The following is a 22,986-nucleotide window of genomic DNA, read 5'->3' on the forward strand; positions in this document are numbered from 1 at the left end:
TCCGTCTCTGGTTAACAAGGTCTCTGCGTCACTCGTCCTGTGCCTCCCCGGTCTCTGCTTGATGCGGTGTGTGCATCAGCCTGTACGTGCTTGACTCGGTCTCTGTCTCACCCGATCTCTGCTTCCCATTTTCTGTGACTCACCACGTCTTCGCCTCACTCTCTCTGTCTCACACCTCTCTGCTTGTTTCGGGATTGTGCCTCACCCGGTCTCTGCTGAACCAGGTCTTTGCACAGACGGCCTGGCATATGTCGGGTGATACAGAGAACGTATCTTGCAGAGAGCGAGTCTTGTGGACACCGCGTCCGACAGAGAAAGGGATCGGCAGTGACAGGGTCGTGCAAAGAACGGTCCTGGCCTGGATATTGTGGAGAAACTTTTGACGAAAAATATAAAATTTTTCGAAAAATCGAAAAACGTAGGACATCGTCCAAAACGCGCACAAAACCAAAAATTTTTGAAAAATTCCGAATTCAAATTTTTTTTCGAAAATGTCGAAAATTTTACGTTTTCTATGCGTTTCATGCCATTTGCAGCCATTTTTAATTTTTTTAAAATTTTGAAGATTTTTGAAAATTTTCAAAGGGGTACCCCTTTGAGAAATTTCGATTTTTTCGAAAATTTTCGAAAAATCAAAAAACGTGGGAAATCGTCCAAAACGCGCACAAAACTAAGAATTTTTGAAAATTTCCAACTTTTAATTTTTTTTCGAATTTTCCGAAAATTTTTGGTTTTGTGCGCATTTCAGAAGGTTTGCAGCGTTTTTTGATTTTTCGAAAAATTTGAAATTTTTTTCTTCTAAATTTGACCTGGCACATCCCTATCAGGACTAGACTCCGTCGGACTGTCTGGTTCACACAGTCTCAGCCGGACTCAGTCTGTGAGGCAACCGGTATCTGCTGTACACGGTGTGTGATTCACCAGGTCTGTGCTTGACTCCGTCTCTGGTTAACAAGGTCTCTGCGTCACTCGTCCTGTGCCTCACCGGTCTCTGCTTGATGCGGTGTGTGCATCAGCCTGTACGTGCTTGACTCGGTCTCTGCCTCACCCGATCTCTGCTTCCCATTTTCTGTGACTCACCACGTCTTCGCCTCACTCTCTCTGTCTCACACCTCTCTGCTTGTTTCGGGATTGTGCCTCACCCGGTCTCTGCTGAACCAGGTCTTTGCACAGACGGCCTGGCATATGTCGGGTGATACAGAGAACGTATCTTGCAGAGAGCGAGTCTTGTGGACACCGCGTCCGACAGAGAAAGGGATCGGCAGTGACAGGGTCGTGCAAAGAACGGTCCTGGCCTGGATATTGTGGAGAAACTTTTGACGAAAAATATAAAATTTTTCGAAAAATCGAAAAACGTAGGACATCGTCCAAAACGCGCACAAAACCAAAAATTTTTGAAAAATTCCGAATTCAAATTTTTTTTCGAAAATGTCGAAAATTTTACGTTTTCTATGCGTTTCATGCCATTTGCAGCCATTTTTAATTTTTTTAAAATTTTGAAGATTTTTGAAAATTTTCAAAGGGGTACCCCTTTGAGAAATTTCGATTTTTTCGAAAATTTTCGAAAAATCAAAAAACGTGGGAAATCGTCCAAAACGCGCACAAAACTAAGAATTTTTGAAAATTTCCAACTTTTAATTTTTTTTCGAATTTTCCGAAAATTTTTGGTTTTGTGCGCATTTCAGAAGGTTTGCAGCGTTTTTTGATTTTTCGAAAAATTTGAAATTTTTTTCTTCTAAATTTGACCTGGCACATCCCTATCAGGACTAGACTCCGTCGGACTGTCTGGTTCACACAGTCTCAGCCGGACTCAGTCTGTGAGGCAACCGGTATCTGCTGTACACGGTGTGTGATTCACCAGGTCTGTGCTTGACTCCGTCTCTGGTTAACAAGGTCTCTGCGTCACTCGTCCTGTGCCTCACCGGTCTCTGCTTGATGCGGTGTGTGCATCAGCCTGTACGTGCTTGACTCGGTCTCTGTCTCACCCGATCTCTGCTTCCCATTTTCTGTGACTCACCACGTCTTCGCCTCACTCTCTCTGTCTCACACCTCTCTGCTTGTTTCGGGATTGTGCCTCACCCGGTCTCTGCTGAACCAGGTCTTTGCACAGACGGCCTGGCATATGTCGGGTGATACAGAGAACGTATCTTGCAGAGAGCGAGTCTTGTGGACACCGCGTCCGACAGAGAAAGGGATCGGCAGTGACAGGGTCGTGCAAAGAACGGTCCTGGCCTGGATATTGTGGAGAAACTTTTGACGAAAAATATAAAATTTTTCGAAAAATCGAAAAACGTAGGACATCGTCCAAAACGCGCACAAAACCAAAAATTTTTGAAAAATTCCGAATTCAAATTTTTTTTCGAAAATGTCGAAAATTTTACGTTTTCTATGCGTTTCATGCCATTTGCAGCCATTTTTAATTTTTTTAAAATTTTGAAGATTTTTGAAAATTTTCAAAGGGGTACCCCTTTGAGAAATTTCGATTTTTTCGAAAATTTTCGAAAAATCAAAAAACGTGGGAAATCGTCCAAAACGCGCACAAAACTAAGAATTTTTGAAAATTTCCAACTTTTAATTTTTTTTCGAATTTTCCGAAAATTTTTGGTTTTGTGCGCATTTCAGAAGGTTTGCAGCGTTTTTTGATTTTTCGAAAAATTTGAAATTTTTTTCTTCTAAATTTGACCTGGCACATCCCTATCAGGACTAGACTCCGTCGGACTGTCTGGTTCACACAGTCTCAGCCGTACTCAGTCTGTGAGGCAACCGGTATCTGCTGTACACGGTGTGTGATTCACCAGGTCTGTGCTTGACTCCGTCTCTGGTTAACAAGGTCTCTGCGTCACTCGTCCTGTGCCTCACCGGTCTCTGCTTGATGCGGTGTGTGCATCAGCCTGTACGTGCTTGACTCGGTCTCTGTCTCACCCGATCTCTGCTTCCCATTTTCTGTGACTCACCACGTCTTCGCCTCACTCTCTCTGTCTCACACCTCTCTGCTTGTTTCGGGATTGTGCCTCACCCGGTCTCTGCTGAACCAGGTCTTTGCACAGACGGCCTGGCATATGTCGGGTGATACAGAGAACGTATCTTGCAGAGAGCGAGTCTTGTGGACACCGCGTCCGACAGAGAAAGGGATCGGCAGTGACAGGGTCGTGCAAAGAACGGTCCTGGCCTGGATATTGTGGAGAAACTTTTGACGAAAAATATAAAATTTTTCGAAAAATCGAAAAACGTAGGACATCGTCCAAAACGCGCACAAAACCAAAAATTTTAGAAAAATTCCGAATTCAAATTTTTTTTCGAAAATGTCGAAAATTTTACGTTTTCTATGCGTTTCATGCCATTTGCAGCCATTTTTAATTTTTTTAAAATTTTGAAGATTTTTGAAAATTTTCAAAGGGGTACCCCTTTGAGAAATTTCGATTTTTTCGAAAATTTTCGAAAAATCAAAAAACGTGGGAAATCGTCCAAAACGCGCACAAAACTAAGAATTTTTGAAAATTTCCAACTTTTAATTTTTTTTCGAATTTTCCGAAAATTTTTGGTTTTGTGCGCATTTCAGAAGGTTTGCAGGGTTTTTTGATTTTTCGAAAAATTTGAAATTTTTTTCTTCTAAATTTGACCTGGCCCATCCCTATCAGGACTAGACTCCGTCGGGACTGTCTGGTTCACACAGTCTCAGCCGTACTCAGTCTGTGAGGCAACCGGTATCTGCTGTCGTGCAAAGACTGGTCGTGGCCCGGATATTGTGCTTTTCAGGCAATTTCCAGCATTTTTTTATTTTTCGAAAATTTTCAAAGGTCTCCTGAAGAGTTGCATGCTAGTCTCGGTGAATGCCACATCCTGTCTCTGCCCGACTCGGCCTCTGTCTCAACCAGTTGCTGCCTGCCTCGATCTCTGTACGAACCGTCCTCTGGTCTCTGCACGTCCCTGTCTGCCTCACGTGTTGTCTCCCGCACCAGGGCTTCACAGAGACGGCATGTCAGAGCAGTGTCAGAGAGAGACCTGTCCGTGCAGAGCCCGAGACAGGTACAGACCGCATTCGTCAGACACAGTACATCAGAAACAGTCCGAGAGAGACCGGCTCTGCAAGGCATCAGGTGGTGGAATTTTGAAAAAAATCAAAATTTTCAAAAAATAAAAATAAAAAAATGCTGCAAATTGTCCAAAAAACGCACAAAACCAATTTTTTTTGAAAAATTTCAATTTCAAATTTTTTTGAATATTTTCAAAAAATTTCCAGCATTTTTTGGTCAGGCAGACAGGGACATTCAGTGACCGTTTCGGGGTGAGACTGGTAAGGAAAAGAGGGTCCAACAGAGACTGGGTAGGGCAGAGACCGGTTGAGAGGAATTTAAAAAAAATATTCAAAATTTTAAAAATCTTCGAATTTTGAAAGTAGTTTCACAAGACAATACGAAAAGAACAATTCCAGTAGTGATCGGGTAACACAGAGAGCGACTGGAACGGACCGGGTCGGGCTGAGACCAGGCTGTTCACAGACCGTGTCGAGAAGAGACAGATGCGGGCAGGTATTGCTTCGGACAGAGAAGGGATCTGGGTGAGATCGATTCCAGCAGAGACCATGTGAGAGGAATTTGAAAATTTCTCCAAATATCAAAAAATGTTGGAAAATGTATAGAAAGCGCACAAAATTAAAAAAAATGATTTTTTTCCGGTGTTTCCTTTTTTAAGAAACTTATGAACTTTTTGCAAAATTTTAGAATTCTAAAATTAGTTCCACCAGACCAGCAAAATCCGGGTCCAGCAGGGACTGGGTGATGTATATTATGAAAAGAATTTCACAATATTAAAAAAATGCAAAAACGTTGTAAATTGTTTCAGAGGCGCACGAAACAAAAACAAAAATTTCAAATTCGAAAAATGTTTTTTCATTTTCAGTTCTTTTAATTTTTAAAGCATTTGCCAAAATTCCAAAAAAAAAAAATTACCGACTGAGGGGTTTATTCAAAATACAAAGTGGTATGTCTTTGGCTATTTATCTTATTTTATACTGCATATTAATTGTGTAATCAGACCAGCTTCAAAAGACTCTAAGTAAGATTGTATTCATTTCACCACGAGGCTTTGGAAATGAAACAATCTTGCCTGAAGCAGGTCTAATGGAAGTGGAGATGACTCAGTACTTTGTAGCATGATAAATTTGCAGGATGAAATTAAATCAGGGGAGTATTCAATTAGAATGTGGGGAAATGAAATCATAACTCAAACGGAACATAACGAGACTGCTCGTTACAAGATCTCATGTGCAGGTAAATGGGTTCACAACTCAATAAGGGTTTTTTTTTCTTAAAAATGGAATAAATACACTGTACTTTGTAACAAGTTGTACTTTATGACAGTGTAAGTTTCAATTAAATCCATACGACCACATCGACTGCAGTAATTTAAATGCTCCAGATAAATGACGAACGTGGATCCAATTGTATTCTGCCTTCTGTAGTCATAATGAATTAATCCATTATTTTAATATTCATAATATATAATAAAGTTCAGTAAATTTATCAACTACAAAGCACGCAAGTACGAAACATTCACATTCTACTCTCCAACCTTTGCCATAACATTCCAAATAATCCATACATAAACAAATACATTTCGTAATACAGTGAATTACTTACATCACGTTCTTGCCGTTCCCGCGTATAAAAAAACTGAACAAAATCTGATGTGAACTGGTAAATGTTCAGTGCAATCCATCCAACTTGGTCTGTATTGTTTCGATGTTTTTATAGAATTCGTACAGTTCTTCGTGCGTAAACGCGACTGTCGCGTTATCGCGAGCGCCTGCATTTGTCTTCAGTCCAAACTGAAACACTGCTTTTGGAATAACCTGTTTCGTTTGAGCATTCGAAGCAGTCTGAAGGCTGAGGGACCATCTGACTTCGTCAAGCTGAAAACAGTCCGTAATAAACGGCGGTTTACTTATGAACGGGATTTTTCTCTAACATTAAACTTGGAAAATACTAGAGTTTTGCAAAATCTTCTACTGCTTTTGGAATTTTAAAACATAAAATAACAATGCTTCACTAATATTAAGGAGATTAAATCAAGGAGATAATGTAGGACACATGCAGGAGACGAGAAATGTGAACAAAATTTTGGTTGGAAATCCTGTAGGGGAGAAACAATTCAGAAGGCCTAAGCGTAGATGGAAGGATAAAATTAAAATGGATCCCTCTACAGGGGGGTGCGCAGCTGATTCATCTGGTTGTTTATAGGTACTGGTGGCTTGCAGGCCCTTTAGAACACCTTTGGGTTCCGAATACGGTGGATTCTGGTTAGTTAGGATACATTGGGACTTAACACTTTGGCGAAGTTCCACGTAAAGAGTTAAAAAGGTTTGTTCTGTAAGATTTGTCTGAAATAAATGGCTGCCCCGATTAACCGACGTCCCAATTAACTGGAATCTACTGTAGTCTGTTCTCAAGGAGGACTCGACTCCATGCATTTACATCAGCAGTTCTCAACCTTTTGGTACTTGCGGCACACTTAGGATATTCTTCTTTTAATTTCCTTGTTTGTTACTTTTTTGGCACGTCAAGAAAGAGAGGAGCTATACCGCCACTCCCCCCAAGCGCCTTTACGGCACGCAGTGGGACAAACTTTACTTTACACTGCAATGCAATGGTGGATTTTCATGCTGTGACAAAATATGAAACATTGCCACTGTTTTATCTTCCAGAACATAATTACCTCACGTGGAAATAGCCTCAACATTAACAGTTATATGATTTCTAATTTGCATATTTAATTTCATTCATCTATTCAAAGCCTGAAGGTGAACTTGGCAAAAGCTTGTGGTACACTTGTTAAGAACCACTGATTTTTGTTAGTTAATATGATTACTATCAGCACGCCGTCATAATAAAGTTCTCTCGGGCTACTGGTAGGTGGAGTCAAGAAAACACAGGTTATATGGACGGAAGAAATTTAAATTTGACTGAACGCCACTAGATTCAACACAGATGGTGGTTGGTTTCATGTTGGGCCAGGGCTGGTATCCTGTGATCCAATCAGAAAGTTGGGCCTACTAGCACACAGCCATGAGCACGGGACCCTGACATGACACGGACTGATCTCCAGCCACGTCGATACCCAGAGGATGAGGGCAGAGATCGCTCTTGAAATGCTGGTCTTTTGCCCCTCGACCACTTGAAATGGCCACAACCCAAGAGAACTTTATGTGACTTTCTTGTACCTGAGACCGCTGTGGGTGCCCGTAAAATCTCATGTTTTACGAGGACTGTTCCTCCTAAATTTCTGCCAGAGTTTAAAATAGCTCATTTCTGACATTGTACTAACCTGTGCCGGAAACAAAGACCTCTGTCTCAGATGTTCCACAATTCCCTTTGCTGAATTTATCCAGACATTTACAAACGCTTCACATTTATCTTCGTTAAGCTCCAATGTATCTGACAGATATCTCTGCAGAACTGCTGGTTTAGTCATGTAATACGCAGCCTGGAATAAAATGAACACTCATAAGCTTCACAGTCAATTAGAAGCAAAAATTAAAGTACAATATTATGAAACAGGCAGTACCTGTTCTAGGATGAACGTGGTGGACTCAAGGAGCAGTTTCAGGTCCGACTTCTCTAAACCAAGAGAAACCTCCAACTTCTCTTCCTCTTCATTATTGAATGCCTTCTCATTAATGGCACCCGCTTGCAGTGACTGGGAGATCCGACTCAGGAGAAGAGGGAACTTTGATGTATCTAAACCGTTTATTATATTGGCTGCTCTCTTCAAACTAAAAACAGAATAAAATAAAATGGAGAAGACAAAAACAATTCAAAACTGTGTTGTGTAATCTGGTAGAAGGTTACTGACATTTCAAAGGTCCTTGCTGCCTCCAACATCAGGGTGATGATGGAGACAGCAAGGACCTCTGAAACGTTGGTAAACTTCTACCAGACTACATGGCACAAAAACCCAGTAGACAGCTGTCTTCAGACTCACCACTGTGAAAATCTCAAATCCTATATACACATGTCAAATTAATGCTCACAGTAAAGTATGTCCTGCTGCTGTTACTACAGCGTGGCTACTCATCATGTAATCTTTGTGCAAAATAATATATACCAGACTGACCATACCTGTGTGTCTCTGTTCATAAGATTCAAATTGAGAATTAGTGGACAGATTATGATGAAATCTGGTATGGAGGCTACCCTATACTCATACTCTTTAATTTCTTACCACTGATATTACCAACATGGCGGATGAACAAACTTGCAAGGCAGAGGTCTCTTAAAATAGGATCAGATTATGATGTATGGTAACAGATCATCAAAAAATTCAGTTTGGTACAATAATTAATTGTACACTCTGTGCAACAGAAATCAGGCATCAGCAGCTTTGTCATGAGGACAGTCACACCACTGTTGAAAGAATAAGTTTTCAACAAGGAAAAGCACAAAGAATCACATCAACTAACCTAACCTAACCAAACTGTGCAGTCCACACGTTTCCAGAACTACGAAAATATTTAGTAATAGTATAGAATATCGCTAGGTACAGGAGTCACACACAGTATAATAACGTAATATATTGTTACAAGCATGCATAAGGCCAATTACAATAACAAAAAGCGCAGTCTGGAGTAATATACATAAATTATTTACCTTGGGGTAACATTTATCCAAGTTGCCATTATTGTACCACGGCACTTGAAATTACTACCAACTGGATAATTCGAAAAAAAAACACAATAATAATCCCATTCACATTCGACTATTCAGACAAAGGAACATACTAAATACATTAACCACCATCAACATCCAACGTTATGTCCTGTGCAAAGACGTGTACATCAATAATAATCTCGTTCACACACGACTATGCAAACACACACACCATACACATGATTATCTGCATCCTTTGTTAATCACACACATTAAACAAATATCTGCAATCTGTATTATGATCTATGAACAGATCAGTGCTGATCACTTCACAATGATAGAGATCGCAAATTCAATGTTGAAAGTTGGCAACGCTCGTAAAACAACGACGAGCGATAATGCGATAATGCGATAACGGTCGATAAACCACTGCCAAAAACTCAGTCGGTAACAACGTTAATTACCATCTCTCCTACTCAACCCTACCCGAAGCCTAACTATACATAACATAAGAATAATTATAACATGACTATCTTCTGGGTTATAGCGCCGTGTAGTATGGTTGAAGTTTTCCAGTGTTTCAGAGGTCCTTATTGCCTCCATCATCAGGGCATCCTGAACCAAACATAATGATCATCTTCAAGTGAATAGTACTGAGGATGGCTTCCAAAGTTCATCTATAAGATATACAAATTTAGTTCTGATACCTGGAACTTCAATATATGGATGGAAGAAGGAAAGGATCTTCTAAGCTGGCTAGAAGGATACTGGCTTACTGAAACATGCAAGCATAATGGTGAAACAAATTACACAAATATGAAATTCCTGAAAGAAGGTAACAATATTAATAAAAGCTTCAAGGTTGTTTATTGACTGATTTCGACTGCAGAAATATGAGGTACTCATTTTTTTTTGCTGTTGACAAATATTTTTAGTTTTTCTCATATTAACAAGACTTAGCTGAATCCAACCAACGGTTTCTGCACATACCGGTCAAAGAAGGTAATTTCTGCGCAACAATCACATCCCCAAAAGGAAGAAGACAAACAGAATCTGGACACAATTTCATGCCTTAAGTTTCTTTCTCAGAAAACATGCATACACGTATTTTAACTCAAACAATGAAAAGTATTTTTCAAATAAATCAACTTACATAAACCTTAGTGGCTTTTAGTTGCAGTTACAACTGGTAATGAAATTCTTTGGCAAACACACAACACTGGAACAACGCTACATATATTTTTATGATTAAGAAAATAAGAATAGAACACAAACATCTGTATGTGATAAAAGCTGGCGATAGGAAGAGGTCTTCACATGGAATAATGTTCTGAATACCATTAATAAAAGTAATACTAATTAACAGTAACTGCACTAACAACTAAAATGTCATAAAGTATTTATATTTGTATATTACATAATTTATATCACACCTTTGTACAATATTCATCCTGATTATGGTGAAGGTGCAGAAAATGTGTAAGATAATAGTAGAATACTTCTACACTGATTCTTCTCATAATTTATGTATTAACAGTAACTGTTAAAACAACTGACAATGCAGTGTGAAAGAAGATTACATTACTGTAATTTTGAAAAGTTGCATTAATTTAAAAGTGTACCTTCTACTCACATTATTTTATTACTGACATGATCTTATATAACATTTTACAAGAAACAGCAAATATACCACACAAAGTACATAAAATTTAGATACTGTTACCATTACTTTCAGTACGGTTGGTGTATGTAAACTTCTTACAAAATGGAATCAGTGCAGTACACTGAATTACTAGTTAAAAGCATTTATTAAACCTATATATTTTTTTGCACTGTCATGGAAGAATATCTCTGAGCTAATTTTTTTTTTTTTTTTTTTGGATAGGCAAATTACGGCTGACTTTAATTACAATTAACTTTTTAAGAGTTCAGCAGGATATTAAGTGAGCGACATATGTCACTCTGTATCTCAACATGTTTGCACATCAACTTGCCATCCGCAGAACAGCACAAATTAGTGATTTTTAAAATGAAAAATACTAGCGATCAGTAATATGCAATATTCAGTATTCTAAGCAACACAAGTTTATCATATAAATTTGTAGCAGAAGAAACAGTAATTCAAGATTTGAAGCTTTTAGAATGATTGAACGAAATGAAGCCTTCTGGAGAAATCAGCCGTGTTGGTATGGCAGTCAATGTCTCCGTCATCGGGGATTGATATGATGAATAATATGGCTGTCTGCTGTGTTTATACAATTGACTCTAAGACCTCTCCGCAAGCAGACAAATATCGGACAAGTACGCAGGGTTTCGAGAGAGGCAAATGTACAAATGTGGTAGAGTCTCTGAAAGACTAGAAACTAATTCCATACCAACGTGCCTGATGACCTGAGATTTCCGTGCAATTCAGAATCAGAGAAAATGCCAAGACTGAATTTACTGTAAATATTGTGAAAAAAACAAGTGATTACAAATTATCAGTCGGTCGGTCTAGTTCGTCTCTTTGTTCTCAAAATAATAAAATAAAGTAACAAAGGGGGGGTTATTGCTACATTTGTAAACGCAGTCATCAGCAAGTTTAACATTAAACCAAGGACATCCATTTGATCTGTATAAACATTACTAAAGACAATTTATTGTATCAGATTTTTAATTTCATGTTGTGTTTTCATTAGTACACGGATATAACCGAAATCCACAAGGAAAACTTTTTGTAATCCTTGGATTAAAAAAAGGAATTGTTCAATTATACTCTGATAAGGTGTAAATAATTTTATAGCATTTTACATACAGAATTATTAAAATATATCACGGACCTCATGTAATCAAAAGTAAATCAATTACTGTTATTTCGCGTGTCTCACGGCAATCAACGCGGGCCTTAAGTAATTCTTTGACAACCTGTAACGTGGAACTTCACTGTTCTCTGTGCATGCTTTCTTGCTTAATTAACAAACTGCTTTCTTTCGAAGCTGCGAATAATTAAAAGTAAATACAACATGTCTCGTAACATTCTGCAGTCTGAAACCATTCACAAAACTTAAAATGATGACTGAAAATCATAATAATTTGAGAAATAATAGATTTAAGTATTTACTTTGAAAGGCGCAACTCCGAAAGATTCCAGGAGCTGTAGACACTGTGTAGAGCGCCAAACAGTTACAGAAATGTTATGAAAGTCAACATAAATGAAAACATGAAATAATGGAAACCCTTCTTTTTGCAATGCAGAGGGAATATATTATTCAATTCTAAAGGGTTTTGACGATGGTAGATTACACTTAAAATTCGTTGTCATTCGTGACAACAAATTTTTTAAGTGTAAGTATATTATGTTTACTGTGAATTCCTATCTTCAATTTCCTGGGAGAATATTAAAATATCAGTCACATCCAAACTATTTTATTGCATGCAGTTCTACAATTCTTCACTTTTAGCATCCCCTGTGATTTTTCCAAACTATAAGAGAAAATAATTCTGTAACATGTAATCAAAGACAGCAAACGACAAACACCTTTTTCAGGTAAGGAGGGGGGTCAGATATCACATAAATATTGATTCGCACTGATTATTTCTTTTAACAATTACTTTATCGGATTCTCTACAATATTTACAATAAAAACCATATACATACCATAGCAAAGTTGTTTTCAAAAGACAGAAATTTAACAAACTTTTTCAACCTATTCTGAAGCTAACAAGATGCTGCTAAAGCTCTATTCAGTTCATTTTCTGCACTGAAATTGATACAAATGAAAAAAATTTAGTATAACCTGTATAAGAAGTTACATTATTTATTAGATGTGGCCAAATTGTGAGTGTAAGAATGAAAGGCTTCCTGTGCTGCCATAATATACAAGTTCCAAACTGTACCAAGAATAAAGATTTCCGTCTTCTGGGTTGTTGCGCCGTGTAGTCTGGCCGATGTTTACCAACGTTTCGGAGGTCATACTGCCTCCGTCGTCAGGGCGATGAATAAGCCAATTGAGTGAAAGGGCTAGGTTCATAGGGAACGGACAGTGAAAGGAGTAGCCTGCCTCTAGCCAATAGGAGCAGGTGTCAAATCAGGCCTGGATGGGGACCAATAGGAGCGCATTCATTGCCCTGATGATGGAGGCAGTATGACCTCTGAAACGTTGTTAAACATCTACCATACTACACGGCGCAACAACCCAGAAGACAGAAATCTTCATTCTCACTGCTGTGAAAACCTCAAATCTTACATATATCAAGAATAAATAAATAAAATTTGGTAATATGACAGTTAGAGGCATCACAAAGACTCGGAATATCATGAAAATACTTCGGTGAATAAAACATTTAAAGCATACACACATCAAAATATCTTAGATTTGTTTTAGATAAACTATACAGCTTTAGAATATTTTGTGTAGAGTTATTCTTTGCACACACACTCTCAAAATGCCCACATTCGGCTTGAATAGTCTCAGTCACATTGTTTTATAAACTTTATGGGTTAAAGGATTAACCTTCATCATCCACGTGTCATGGCACACATGCAGACCGGCTGGCCATGCATTGCAGTAGCGTACCGCTACGCCATCGAACTCCACATTCAAAAGTCTGGCTGGCAGTCTTATAGAATGGGGTTTTGAATCCTCTGTTCTTGAAGAATAAATGTCACTGGTAATTCCATCTTAAAATTTCTGAAGTAAACTTCACAACAATCATATTTACAATAAAAGTCAGATTGTAATTTTAAGCAAATACTAGCCTACATATCAACTATATCTTATTAGGTTCAAACATCAATAAACCTCTAGTAATACTCAAATTACAGATTAAGAAATGTCATTTAAAAGCAAATATTAGTCGTCGCTGACACATCCTTGAATAAAATAATTTCAGTGTAATGGTTAGAAAGGATAGTCATTCCTACATATTCATGAATTTGCTATTTTCAGTCAATCTCTCAGAAATAATCACTGAAAAGTTTTCCACAGTGCAAAATTACAATTCTCTTCAGCAATCTGTCCACGCTACGTCTCGGTCTGCCTCAGTCAGTACTAGCAACATCTCAAGGATTTAATAATAAATTATCAGAGTCCACTGTAGTGTATGAGGTTATGTTGGCTGTACTGTATGGTGAGGAAAGTTTTGTGTTTTTAGGTTACCTATTGTAAAATATGCCATTGCCTGGGTAAAGGGGTGTAAGTCCTAAGTTCAGGGACATGGAAAACAATTTGCGGACAGTTCTAACAATCACGTCTAATGATTCTTTCCAGGACTTTAGAGAAATATTATACAATTTACGCACGAACACAAAGCTGAATGACAGGTTATGTGAAATATGGGCCATAGAAAAGCAATGAAACTTCACCTGTAATCTATCAGCTTGTACCCCTTTACGTCGGAGCCAGTGAATTATTAAACGGTTAAACTCGGCCTCTCTGGCATACGTTGATGGAATAAGGAACAAATATCGACAGACTGAATAATTATATATGTCCGCAAAGTTATCGTGTTAAATTGTATATTCACAACAAAGCAGCCATGGAGGACAATGTACAATCACTATTTGATGTTCAGAAAAAGCCTTCAACCGTGTCCTTGTTGAAAAAAGATGGCCACGATCTTGTCTAAATCCTATCTGGCTCAGGGTTGATTCTCCTATAAAGAGCGGGCCTGCAAGTTTGAGACATTTACTTTGCAGTTGTGGGGAAAAGAGGTAGTTGCAGTGCAAGACAAGACACCAATGACAACAGGAGACCCTAGAAAGTGGAAAACAGACAGTATCAACACAAGTTATAAATTCCAACCCACATGAAGCTGCTTTACCAGTGCTCAATGACTTTTTTCTGTCAAAAATGAATGGGCACTGTGATCAGGAGTTGTTTTATGGAGAAACAGCTTCATTAGACTCAAAGACCAAGCAAGAAGAAATAAGTAAGAGACGAGTTCATCCCAGCTTTCAAGCAACCACAGCTAAAACAATGTTTGTGAAGAACCAGGGGGTGTTGCAAAATGATCCAACTTCATGAGAAAGTCACAACAAATTTGATAAGAATTGCCTGCATGGGGGTGTAGCACGTGAAAGACATGGACTCGGGGATTTGAAAAGAGGTCAAAACTCACTGTGAGAAAAGTGGAAATGATGAGCAAGATATGATAATTTCCTAGGACAGATACCATCTGGTGACGTCATCACATCAGCTGTTGTGGACTACTACAGTTATTACTTCACAATCTAGTGCTTTGGTCTCGAACCCAGACAAACTGATAGAACGGCTGTCAATTTCATTTGTATTGTATAGACCTACAAAAACTGCGATTTCAGACAATGACAAAAGATTTAAACAATTCCTGGAAAAGACAGGAATTCAGCATTGACTTGTAACAGGATCGTGGCCCTAAGTGAGTGCGGGAAACTGAAACGACTCAAGGTTAATGAGGATAATGCAAGCTGAGAACCGTTGAAAAATAGAACTCCTCAAACGACAATAGTTCGTGGAAAATAAGATGACACAAAAATAAATAAAGACGTATCGTTCACAAAAAAAATATGATGCTTCAAATCTGGACTCCCTGATGCACACCACAGCACAGCAGCGGTCATATAACTTAACCCAACACTTCTCCGAACTGTTCGAAAACCAATCATTTTTAAATCCTGTGTGTACAAACTTTTTTTTTTTTTTTTTTGGGTTTCAGTATTTTTTGACAACCTGAATAATTTGTGTGTACACAATATGGCCACAGTAGTAATGTGTGCAGATAAAATAATTCTTACGCTTAATTTAAAAGAAGCATAGCAGCAATTTACTCACAGCTGGAAGCTCACTTTATGCATTATATATTATAACTGCATTCAATTCCAATCAGAAGCATCCATTACAGAACTTACGCTGATATTTACAAAGTGTTAATTTTAACAGTAATCATTCATAAAAATATGTATGATTTCCAGTCACGCTACACAGCGAACTTTATGACTGTCCTTACAGATAAACAATGTGTGAAAAATATTCTGATAATGAATGTTTATGACTGAAATTCTTTTTTGTGATATGTCATGTCAGATGTTTACCATGTACCTAACATAAATAATAAAATTCAGGTACAAAATTTGAACTCAAAATTCATTTACGGAGCAGTGAAATTCTAATTGCTGAAAGTGATAATCCAGTTATGCTTAGAAGAATCATTATCACAGCCATCGAGATCACAATTTCTAAGTCCCATTTTAAGTGGCTACTAATATTAGTCGTCAACGTTATGTGTTCTTTTATAAAGTCATGAAATAAACTGGAAAGAGCTTTAATAGCATACTTAATAAAACTGCATCACTGCATTAATATTCTGCAGTTCACATTTCAAGCCAACAAAGCTGTTTAGAAAAATAATTTATAGAGAAAAATGCTGAGAAGGAAAAATCATATGCAACATTCACGCAACATGTACTGTTATCTTATTCTCTTTGGTTCAATGTTTCATGTTTTTTTTTTTTTTTTTTTTATAATACCAAGAAATGCGGGAAATGGGAATGGGTGGGGTCGGGTAATCGCGCTTGCAATGTCCATTTGTCCTTCGGTCAGTCAACTCTACAAATTTGAAAAAATGTATAGCCGTAGAATTGATGTGGTTGTTCCGCTTCATTTTTATATAAACAAAGACAAAAGAATTATGTACATGACATATACACAATATTAATATAACACACATCACACACCAAAAATTGTACCACACAGTTCTACATTAACGATACAGTCAACAATTTAGATAGGTCTCATTTCCTCTACGCACGCCCTGGCAGACTTAAAAAGAAACAACATAACAGGTAGAGAACAGAATTAATACTTCAAAAATATGATACATTTCGGATATCAAATATAGAATAAGATTCTTATTCAGGATTGCTTTCCATTTATTTTTGATATGTCTGTTGGGACAGAAATTTATTTTGAAGGCATGTTAATGAAATGAGGCAACGGAAGTCAACAAGTTAAGATTAAAGGACAGAATTAAAGAATGTGTCATATTTATTTGAATATAAACTACCCGATTCATTATCCTACTTCAGTATTTTTATGTACTAGGGGAAATTTCTTTACCCGATATTCCATGCTTCTATATTATAGTAAACTCCCACATATAAGGTTAAATAACTGAGGTAACGCTTGTTCCTTTGTACCACTCACGAATATGTATGTAGGACATGGAGTAAAAGCTCAATGTACTTTTTGATCTCAGTACTGGGCTCAGTTGACATCTAACTTTATCATCTAGAAGCTCATATTCTTGAAGAAATTGTAAATGTTGAAAGAAATTTTCTAATTTCCCTGTCAGCAACACAAACTGCATACTTACTCATCTACCATTATAACTTTTAATCTGATTCCAGATACTTTTTTTAATTATGGATAATTTGGAACGTGACCTTCAGCGTTCTGAACAAAAAAGCTGTCATCCAAGTGATCATTACATTATCCTTTGAAGAAAATTAAAATGATAAGTCATGAAAACGCTTCTGCTCAATCAAATAACTCTTCTTGATGAATGTAACACGCTACCAAAGCTGGAGATCAAATCCAGTACCTTCCTTTCATAAGATACATAACATAATAAGAGAAATTCAGATCACCGACTATCTCGACACGCTATGCTAGCGAGCTTCTCAACATTCCGAAACATTCTTCAAAGCAGTATTCTGGAAGAACGTTAGCGACTTATTTTCAACCTCGTAGATGGTTAAAGCACGTAACATCTTCTAAGGTGTATCTGGCCATCTGTAAGTGGTTCATTAAGCATACAGTACGCGTGCGACGTTTCTGATAGAACAGCATAACCTGTCAAAATAACTGACCTGAGGGAATCTGCTTCCGGTCTGGAATATATCAGTTCAGGAAAGTGGCAATCGGCTGCGGTAAACTAATTAATTCGCTTTAGAACATCATAGTAGCGCATGTATGCCAACCTTGCGTAAGTAAGTAGGCACGAAAGGGAAGCAGGAAGAGAACTTGAAAAGAAAGAGCGGAATTCAGTGTCACTCGAACAAATATGACACATAACAACAAAATAATTATCGCAGCATGCAGACTGCTTTTGCTTTCTATCCCAACATATTTAAGTTTCTGTCATCAAATGTGCCAAAATATTTCACATAAGGAAATTTGTTGATGAAAAGAAGCAATACAGCCAAGAATAAAGAATAAATTAAACAAACTTCTGTTTTCTCTTCTTCAATAAAAATCATATCTTTGTAAAATAACCCACATCAAGGAATATATTTTAAAAAAAAATAATAAGTCATATTGCCAGGGTCTCTATTCTTATCCAATAATATCTAAAATTACACATTTTATTCCTAAGTCAATGTAAAGAGAAATATGTCTGTGTTATAGTTTTTATGTGGTGAAGACCCTGCGTTTACCCTTCTTAATAATACGTATTTGCATGATTAAGCATATTTCATTTATTTAAATAATTAATATCCAGTAACGTCCTGCGTTCTGTCTCTCGTATCCAGAGTTCATGTTTTAAGCCTCCCAAACATTCATGTATTCACCACCAACCTCGACTTCAATTCGTAACAAAAAAATTGTTACACTGAATAAAAAAGTCATATGAGATAGTTCACCACAATTTGATATTTTGTTCATAATATTTATGAATATCATCTGATGGGGTTAGGGTTTTGAGACATAGGCTGGGTAAAATGTGTCTAATGGACACAACACTTCATACACGCTTATGGGCTAGGCTAAAAATTATCTGGACTTTCGTAAATTCCAGTTGTCGGTGACCTGCACCAAAACGAATACCTTGAGTAAAATTATTCTATTACATATCTCCTACGCCTACATCATCGAAACACATTAGCCTATTACATATTGCCAAAAAGTTATGCCTACCTGCAAAGCCAGTCCTTGCAGTACGCATAACAAATCTCTTTATTTTTGGTTCTGCTGCGTACAATAAATAAAGTCAATCCATTTTCCTGAGCTATCACGAGCCACCTACGAAGATCTCTCGAGAGACTCTCGTCTCCAAGTCACTAACGCTAGGACGTGTAGAACTGTTCTCTAACGTCACCTTAATTGCCTGGGATATCTCGCACATTGCAATTTCAGAGCTTCTGTGTGTCGACCCGTCAGGACCAAACTAGCTTATAAGAACGTCGTTCGCCTTGTCTCCGTACCTGGACGCGTCACAGCCCTGTAAACCTACTCCACGTAATACTACTATTTCCTATCATAAAAGAAACAACATTTTAAGCACAGAAACGTGTATCATTATTTCAACTTACAACGCAGCTCCAAGTTTTTTACATCGTCGTGGTTACCTCGACAGGGTAAGGAAGAAAGCAAACATCTTTGGTAAGAAATATCTATTTTCACTTCTGCCACATTTCATTTCTGAACGGCTACTTAGGTTACTATAAAGAGTCCATAATGTAACGTATAGTTCTTACATTAATATTAGAAGGCCATGAAAGTACCCAGTGAACCTACTACCAATCCCACTGACATTTCCTAGAGTCTTCTCAAAATTAATTCTTATAACAATTTTAGTTGGGTAAAAACATTTAAAAGGAAAAGCTCTGGGTTCAGTCTTATGGGGAGAGTAGCGGTGTATCAATTTTTCTCAACTTTAAATGATATACAAGTAGTATTTACAGTAAAGTAAACATTTTTAAAGTAACAAGTAATTCTAAAATGAAGCTAAAAAGCCCAATTTAATGTTACGCTTTTTTTTTGGTAAATATTCAACATTTTCAAATTCACTCCAGAAACACCTGTGTATAATATCATAAAATAATTGTCATTATGTAACACATTCAAATAAATAATTACCTTCTCAGTACATTGTACAGCTCATGCACCGTCATACGCTCAGGAGAGATTTCTTTCAACATTTCTTAGTGTGTTTACCTCCCAGTGACAAATTACTTCCTCGTTTCACCGTTTTCTCCAAAAATTAAACTGAGGTTATGTTATGAAGAAACCATAAACAAATCTTACAAATCTCTCTTCCTTCTTTTATATACCAAATTTTTTTTAAACACAATTTCTCACTGTCATACGTACGTGAAATTATTTCAGAATTTCTTATCGTAGTATCAATATATTTAAATCGTAATTCTTCTTCTAACTTGAGGTATGATGTTAGAACACACAGAGAAATCTCGAAGTGCTTGCACTCCCCCATTCACTTCTCCATGGTGTTATCTGCCAACCTCCGGTCCGATGGTGATATCCCGACGCTCGGCTAACACAAACAATTCCCATTCCAGCCTTCCTCACTGGCGAATTCTCCACCATTGTTGCACCTTCTCGTGCAGTTTCCTACATAGTCCCAGGAACCTCCGTCACATTCCCGCTGCTGAACCTGCACCGCCCGTTTCTTCACCTTCACCTTCACCCTCTTCCAGTGTCACCTGGAACCGGATACGATCCTGTCCTGCAAAACAAAACAGATTTACAGATTAAAGACTTTACGCTGTACCCCAAAATGAAATGTAAATCACTGAAAATATATTGCAGTTTTGTAATATTTACCTCCTCCTCCCCCGCCACCTCCACAACCTCCGCCAGACCTCCCCCTTTCACTCCCACTGTCATCAGTCGTGGAGTCGTCCCCTTCGTCCTCCTCCGCCTCTGCTTGCTCTCTCAGTTCCGCTGGAGGCGGACTTGGCGGTATCATGCTCTGATACCAGTCTCTGTTTTCTTCGAGAGTGTCCAAGATATCCTGAGCATCCGGGTGTACCAAATCGGCCCAAGTTTCCCACAGAGGATGAACAATGTAATCAATAAATCCAACCTACAAACGAGTGGAAAAACCAGCATAAATAAAATTATCATCACTTAAACCCTGTACTGCAGGGCTGACATCTGTTTCCGCAATAAACCAATCACAGACAAAAATTTGTAAACTTATATACTGCACAAAATATCCTGTATTCGGACTGTACAAATAAGCGTGTTCATATAACAGCCAATTCTTCTAACGATCTGTAATATTACCAGACTTCAAGACAATTTCTTTTATGGTGTATCTAAAGGACGAGGAAGCGGGACGTACCTGTGACTTCTCGATGGTTGCGCTGTGCCTGTCACACATGGGACTTATGTCAAGGTTCTGTTCCCTCTCACGATCACCCTGCTGGAAGAATTCCTCCATCAGAAGATCGACCCACCTACGATACAGCGACAGCGGTTTGGTAGGATTGCTCAAGTCCGCACAGTGGACCAGATTTTCTAAGACCTGCGAAGAAAACACAGAAACAGAAATGCGTAATTGTTATCTGTACGTCGTAACAGATATTCCGAGGCCGGCCGTCGATTAACATTTTCATCACCTGTATTCTGTCGGTATAGTTGTCGAGAAGAAGTACGCCGGAGCCAGCAACTTTTTTTGTCTCTACCATCGTCTTCAGGTCAGCAAGGAGGCTCATGTGTTTGGACATGTCAGTAGACAGGACCATGTCGATCACCATTTTCCTGAGCGTCTGGCGCTGCTTCTTTCCCAGGTTTACAAATATATCACATCCTTCATTCTGAAGCAACTTGAATGCTACAGCCAAGTGATGGTTCTCCAGGACAGACTCGTCATTGTACATAAGAGCCAGTTCAGAGCCTGAAACATTTCAAGGCAGGTAATCACATTACAGGTTCATGCAGTTCTTAGATCTCAGAAGGTGAGGATGATTCCAACATTTTAAGTATGCCTAAGATGCCTACACAACACTTCGTAGTACTATTACACCAACGTAAATTATGTACCTGCATTTCGTTATAAAACTTGTAACGTTCAAGGGGGGAATTGTAAATTCTCCGTTCACAAGAGTAAATCTGTCGCATTCATAAATCTTTCTCTCGAGAACGTTTCATGGAATGCCTAAAATAAATTTCAGGCATGCGGATACATTATTTATTACCATAGTTACATTTTCTCAAGCTGATAAAAGCTCGTTGACTCTAATTATTTAAAATAGTTTTCTTCACACCAAAATTCTTCCTTTTAATTCACAAATAAAAATACATGTCCATTAATTTTGGATCTTAAAAAAAATACTAGTAGCTTCTCAAATACTGTCCAAACAAGTCGTTAAAAATCTCATGGTCCTGTGATACGTCGTAAGGTCTAACAAAAATGAATTTTGAAAATGGGGCACAAATTGGCAATCACTGCACTGATGCAATGAGCAAAGGGGTTTTCAAGTAAGAATTTAAAGCTCTGGGAAGTGTTTCAGACCGTATCTGCGTGTAACAAATTCCGTATTACTAAAACTAAAGAAAACACGATACTGATTCTTTCACTGCGACTCCCCCTTTTTGAAATCTCCTTTAACACCACAGAAGGGCATTCAATTGCCTAAAAATTGTTTTTTTAATGTTAACTCATACAAAAATGTATGAGTTTTGAGGCAATGACATGGAAAGTGTTAAATTGATGAACCGCTCTTAATGTCGAGTCCATATACAACACCGAAAGTTACGAAGCATATTGTTAACCCTCTTAATGACTCGCTGTACTCACTGGAGTTAATGAGGAACTGATTTGTGAGACCCGGGTGATCCACATCATGTATCGTGGCTGCAAACAGCGCTGCTGTGATCTCGAGTGGCGTGAAGACGCTCTCGAGAGCAGGTGTGTTGAGGAGGACGTGAGTAGACTGAGTCACATCAGCTGCGTGCATACTGTTGTGGAACGGGTTGTCCTTTACGTAATGATCCTCTAACGTCATCATAAACGTGATGAAAGTCTTTGGTGGGATTAAGAAGGTTTTCAGCAGATCTCGACTCTGTAAATACAAATATTCGCTCGAGGTAATTCAGACATCGCTCGTGACACGACATCTACATATTTATTTTATGGGATGATTATCAGGTGTTCAGAATGTTACCTTACCTGGAAGGCGGCGTACGCGACGGCTGTCAGAGGGCGGTTGTTCGAGAGGTCTCCTATTCTGAATATGTCGATTCCCCATCTGTCTATTTCTATAAGCATCTGAAAATAATTTTATTATATTTAACATCATAATGTTTAAAATAAAATAAACAAAGATGAAAATGAATCTAAAATACAGACTTCACTATCAGGTAGGATTTCAGGTACTCATAGCAGCAAGCAAGAAGATGGATGTCTTCTGGGTCGTAGCGCCGTGCAGCCATGTCGACCGGTGATTCAGAGGTGCTTCCTGCCTTCATCATCAGGGTAATGATCAAGTCATACACAGCTGCAGGTTGGAGGCAGAAAACACTTATCAAATATCATTACATTCCTAGCAAACTACACGGCACTACAACCCAGAAGACATCCATCTTCTTGCTTCTCATTTCAACTTCAATTTCTGGTAATTCAGGATGTGCAGGCA

At 38.1% G+C, this 22,986-nt stretch overlaps 2 protein-coding genes across 13 annotated transcripts in view; both read right to left on the bottom strand.

Moving 5' to 3' along the window:
• Positions 1-4,981: 4,981 nt before the first annotated feature.
• Positions 4,982-9,017, bottom strand: Vlet (COMM domain containing 10 protein valette). The gene is made up of 4 exons (XM_022075341.2): positions 8,646-9,017; positions 7,564-7,771; positions 7,324-7,482; positions 4,982-5,911 (listed from the first exon to the last, which is right to left on the bottom strand). The coding sequence occupies exons 1-4, from the start codon at positions 8,672-8,674 to the stop codon at positions 5,705-5,707; spliced, it is 603 nt and encodes a 200-aa protein (XP_021931033.1). The 5' UTR covers positions 8,675-9,017; the 3' UTR covers positions 4,982-5,704.
• A 476-nt stretch (positions 9,018-9,493) lies between these two features.
• dnc (phosphodiesterase dunce) overlaps positions 9,494-22,986 on the bottom strand; it is a 369,630-nt gene continuing 356,137 nt past the window's right edge. For all 12 annotated transcript variants that reach the window (XM_087359424.1, XM_087359419.1, XM_087359418.1 and 9 more), the window contains 6 exons: positions 22,521-22,619; positions 22,149-22,413; positions 20,968-21,245; positions 20,691-20,873; positions 20,168-20,429; positions 9,494-20,069 (listed from right to left, as the gene is read on the bottom strand). In XM_087359424.1, the coding sequence (XP_087215550.1) occupies positions 19,978-20,069; positions 20,168-20,429; positions 20,691-20,873; positions 20,968-21,245; positions 22,149-22,413; positions 22,521-22,619 (1,179 nt within the window). In that variant the 3' untranslated portion in view covers positions 9,494-19,977. The remainder of the gene's footprint in view (positions 20,070-20,167; positions 20,430-20,690; positions 20,874-20,967; positions 21,246-22,148; positions 22,414-22,520; positions 22,620-22,986) is intronic.

The sequence above is a fragment of the Zootermopsis nevadensis genome, unplaced genomic scaffold, assembly GCF_977971745.1.
Source record: "Zootermopsis nevadensis isolate Lab colony 2312 unplaced genomic scaffold, Znev_1.0 Znev_ptg000031l, whole genome shotgun sequence".
In the NCBI taxonomy this organism is placed as follows: Eukaryota; Metazoa; Arthropoda; class Insecta; order Blattodea; family Termopsidae; genus Zootermopsis; species Zootermopsis nevadensis.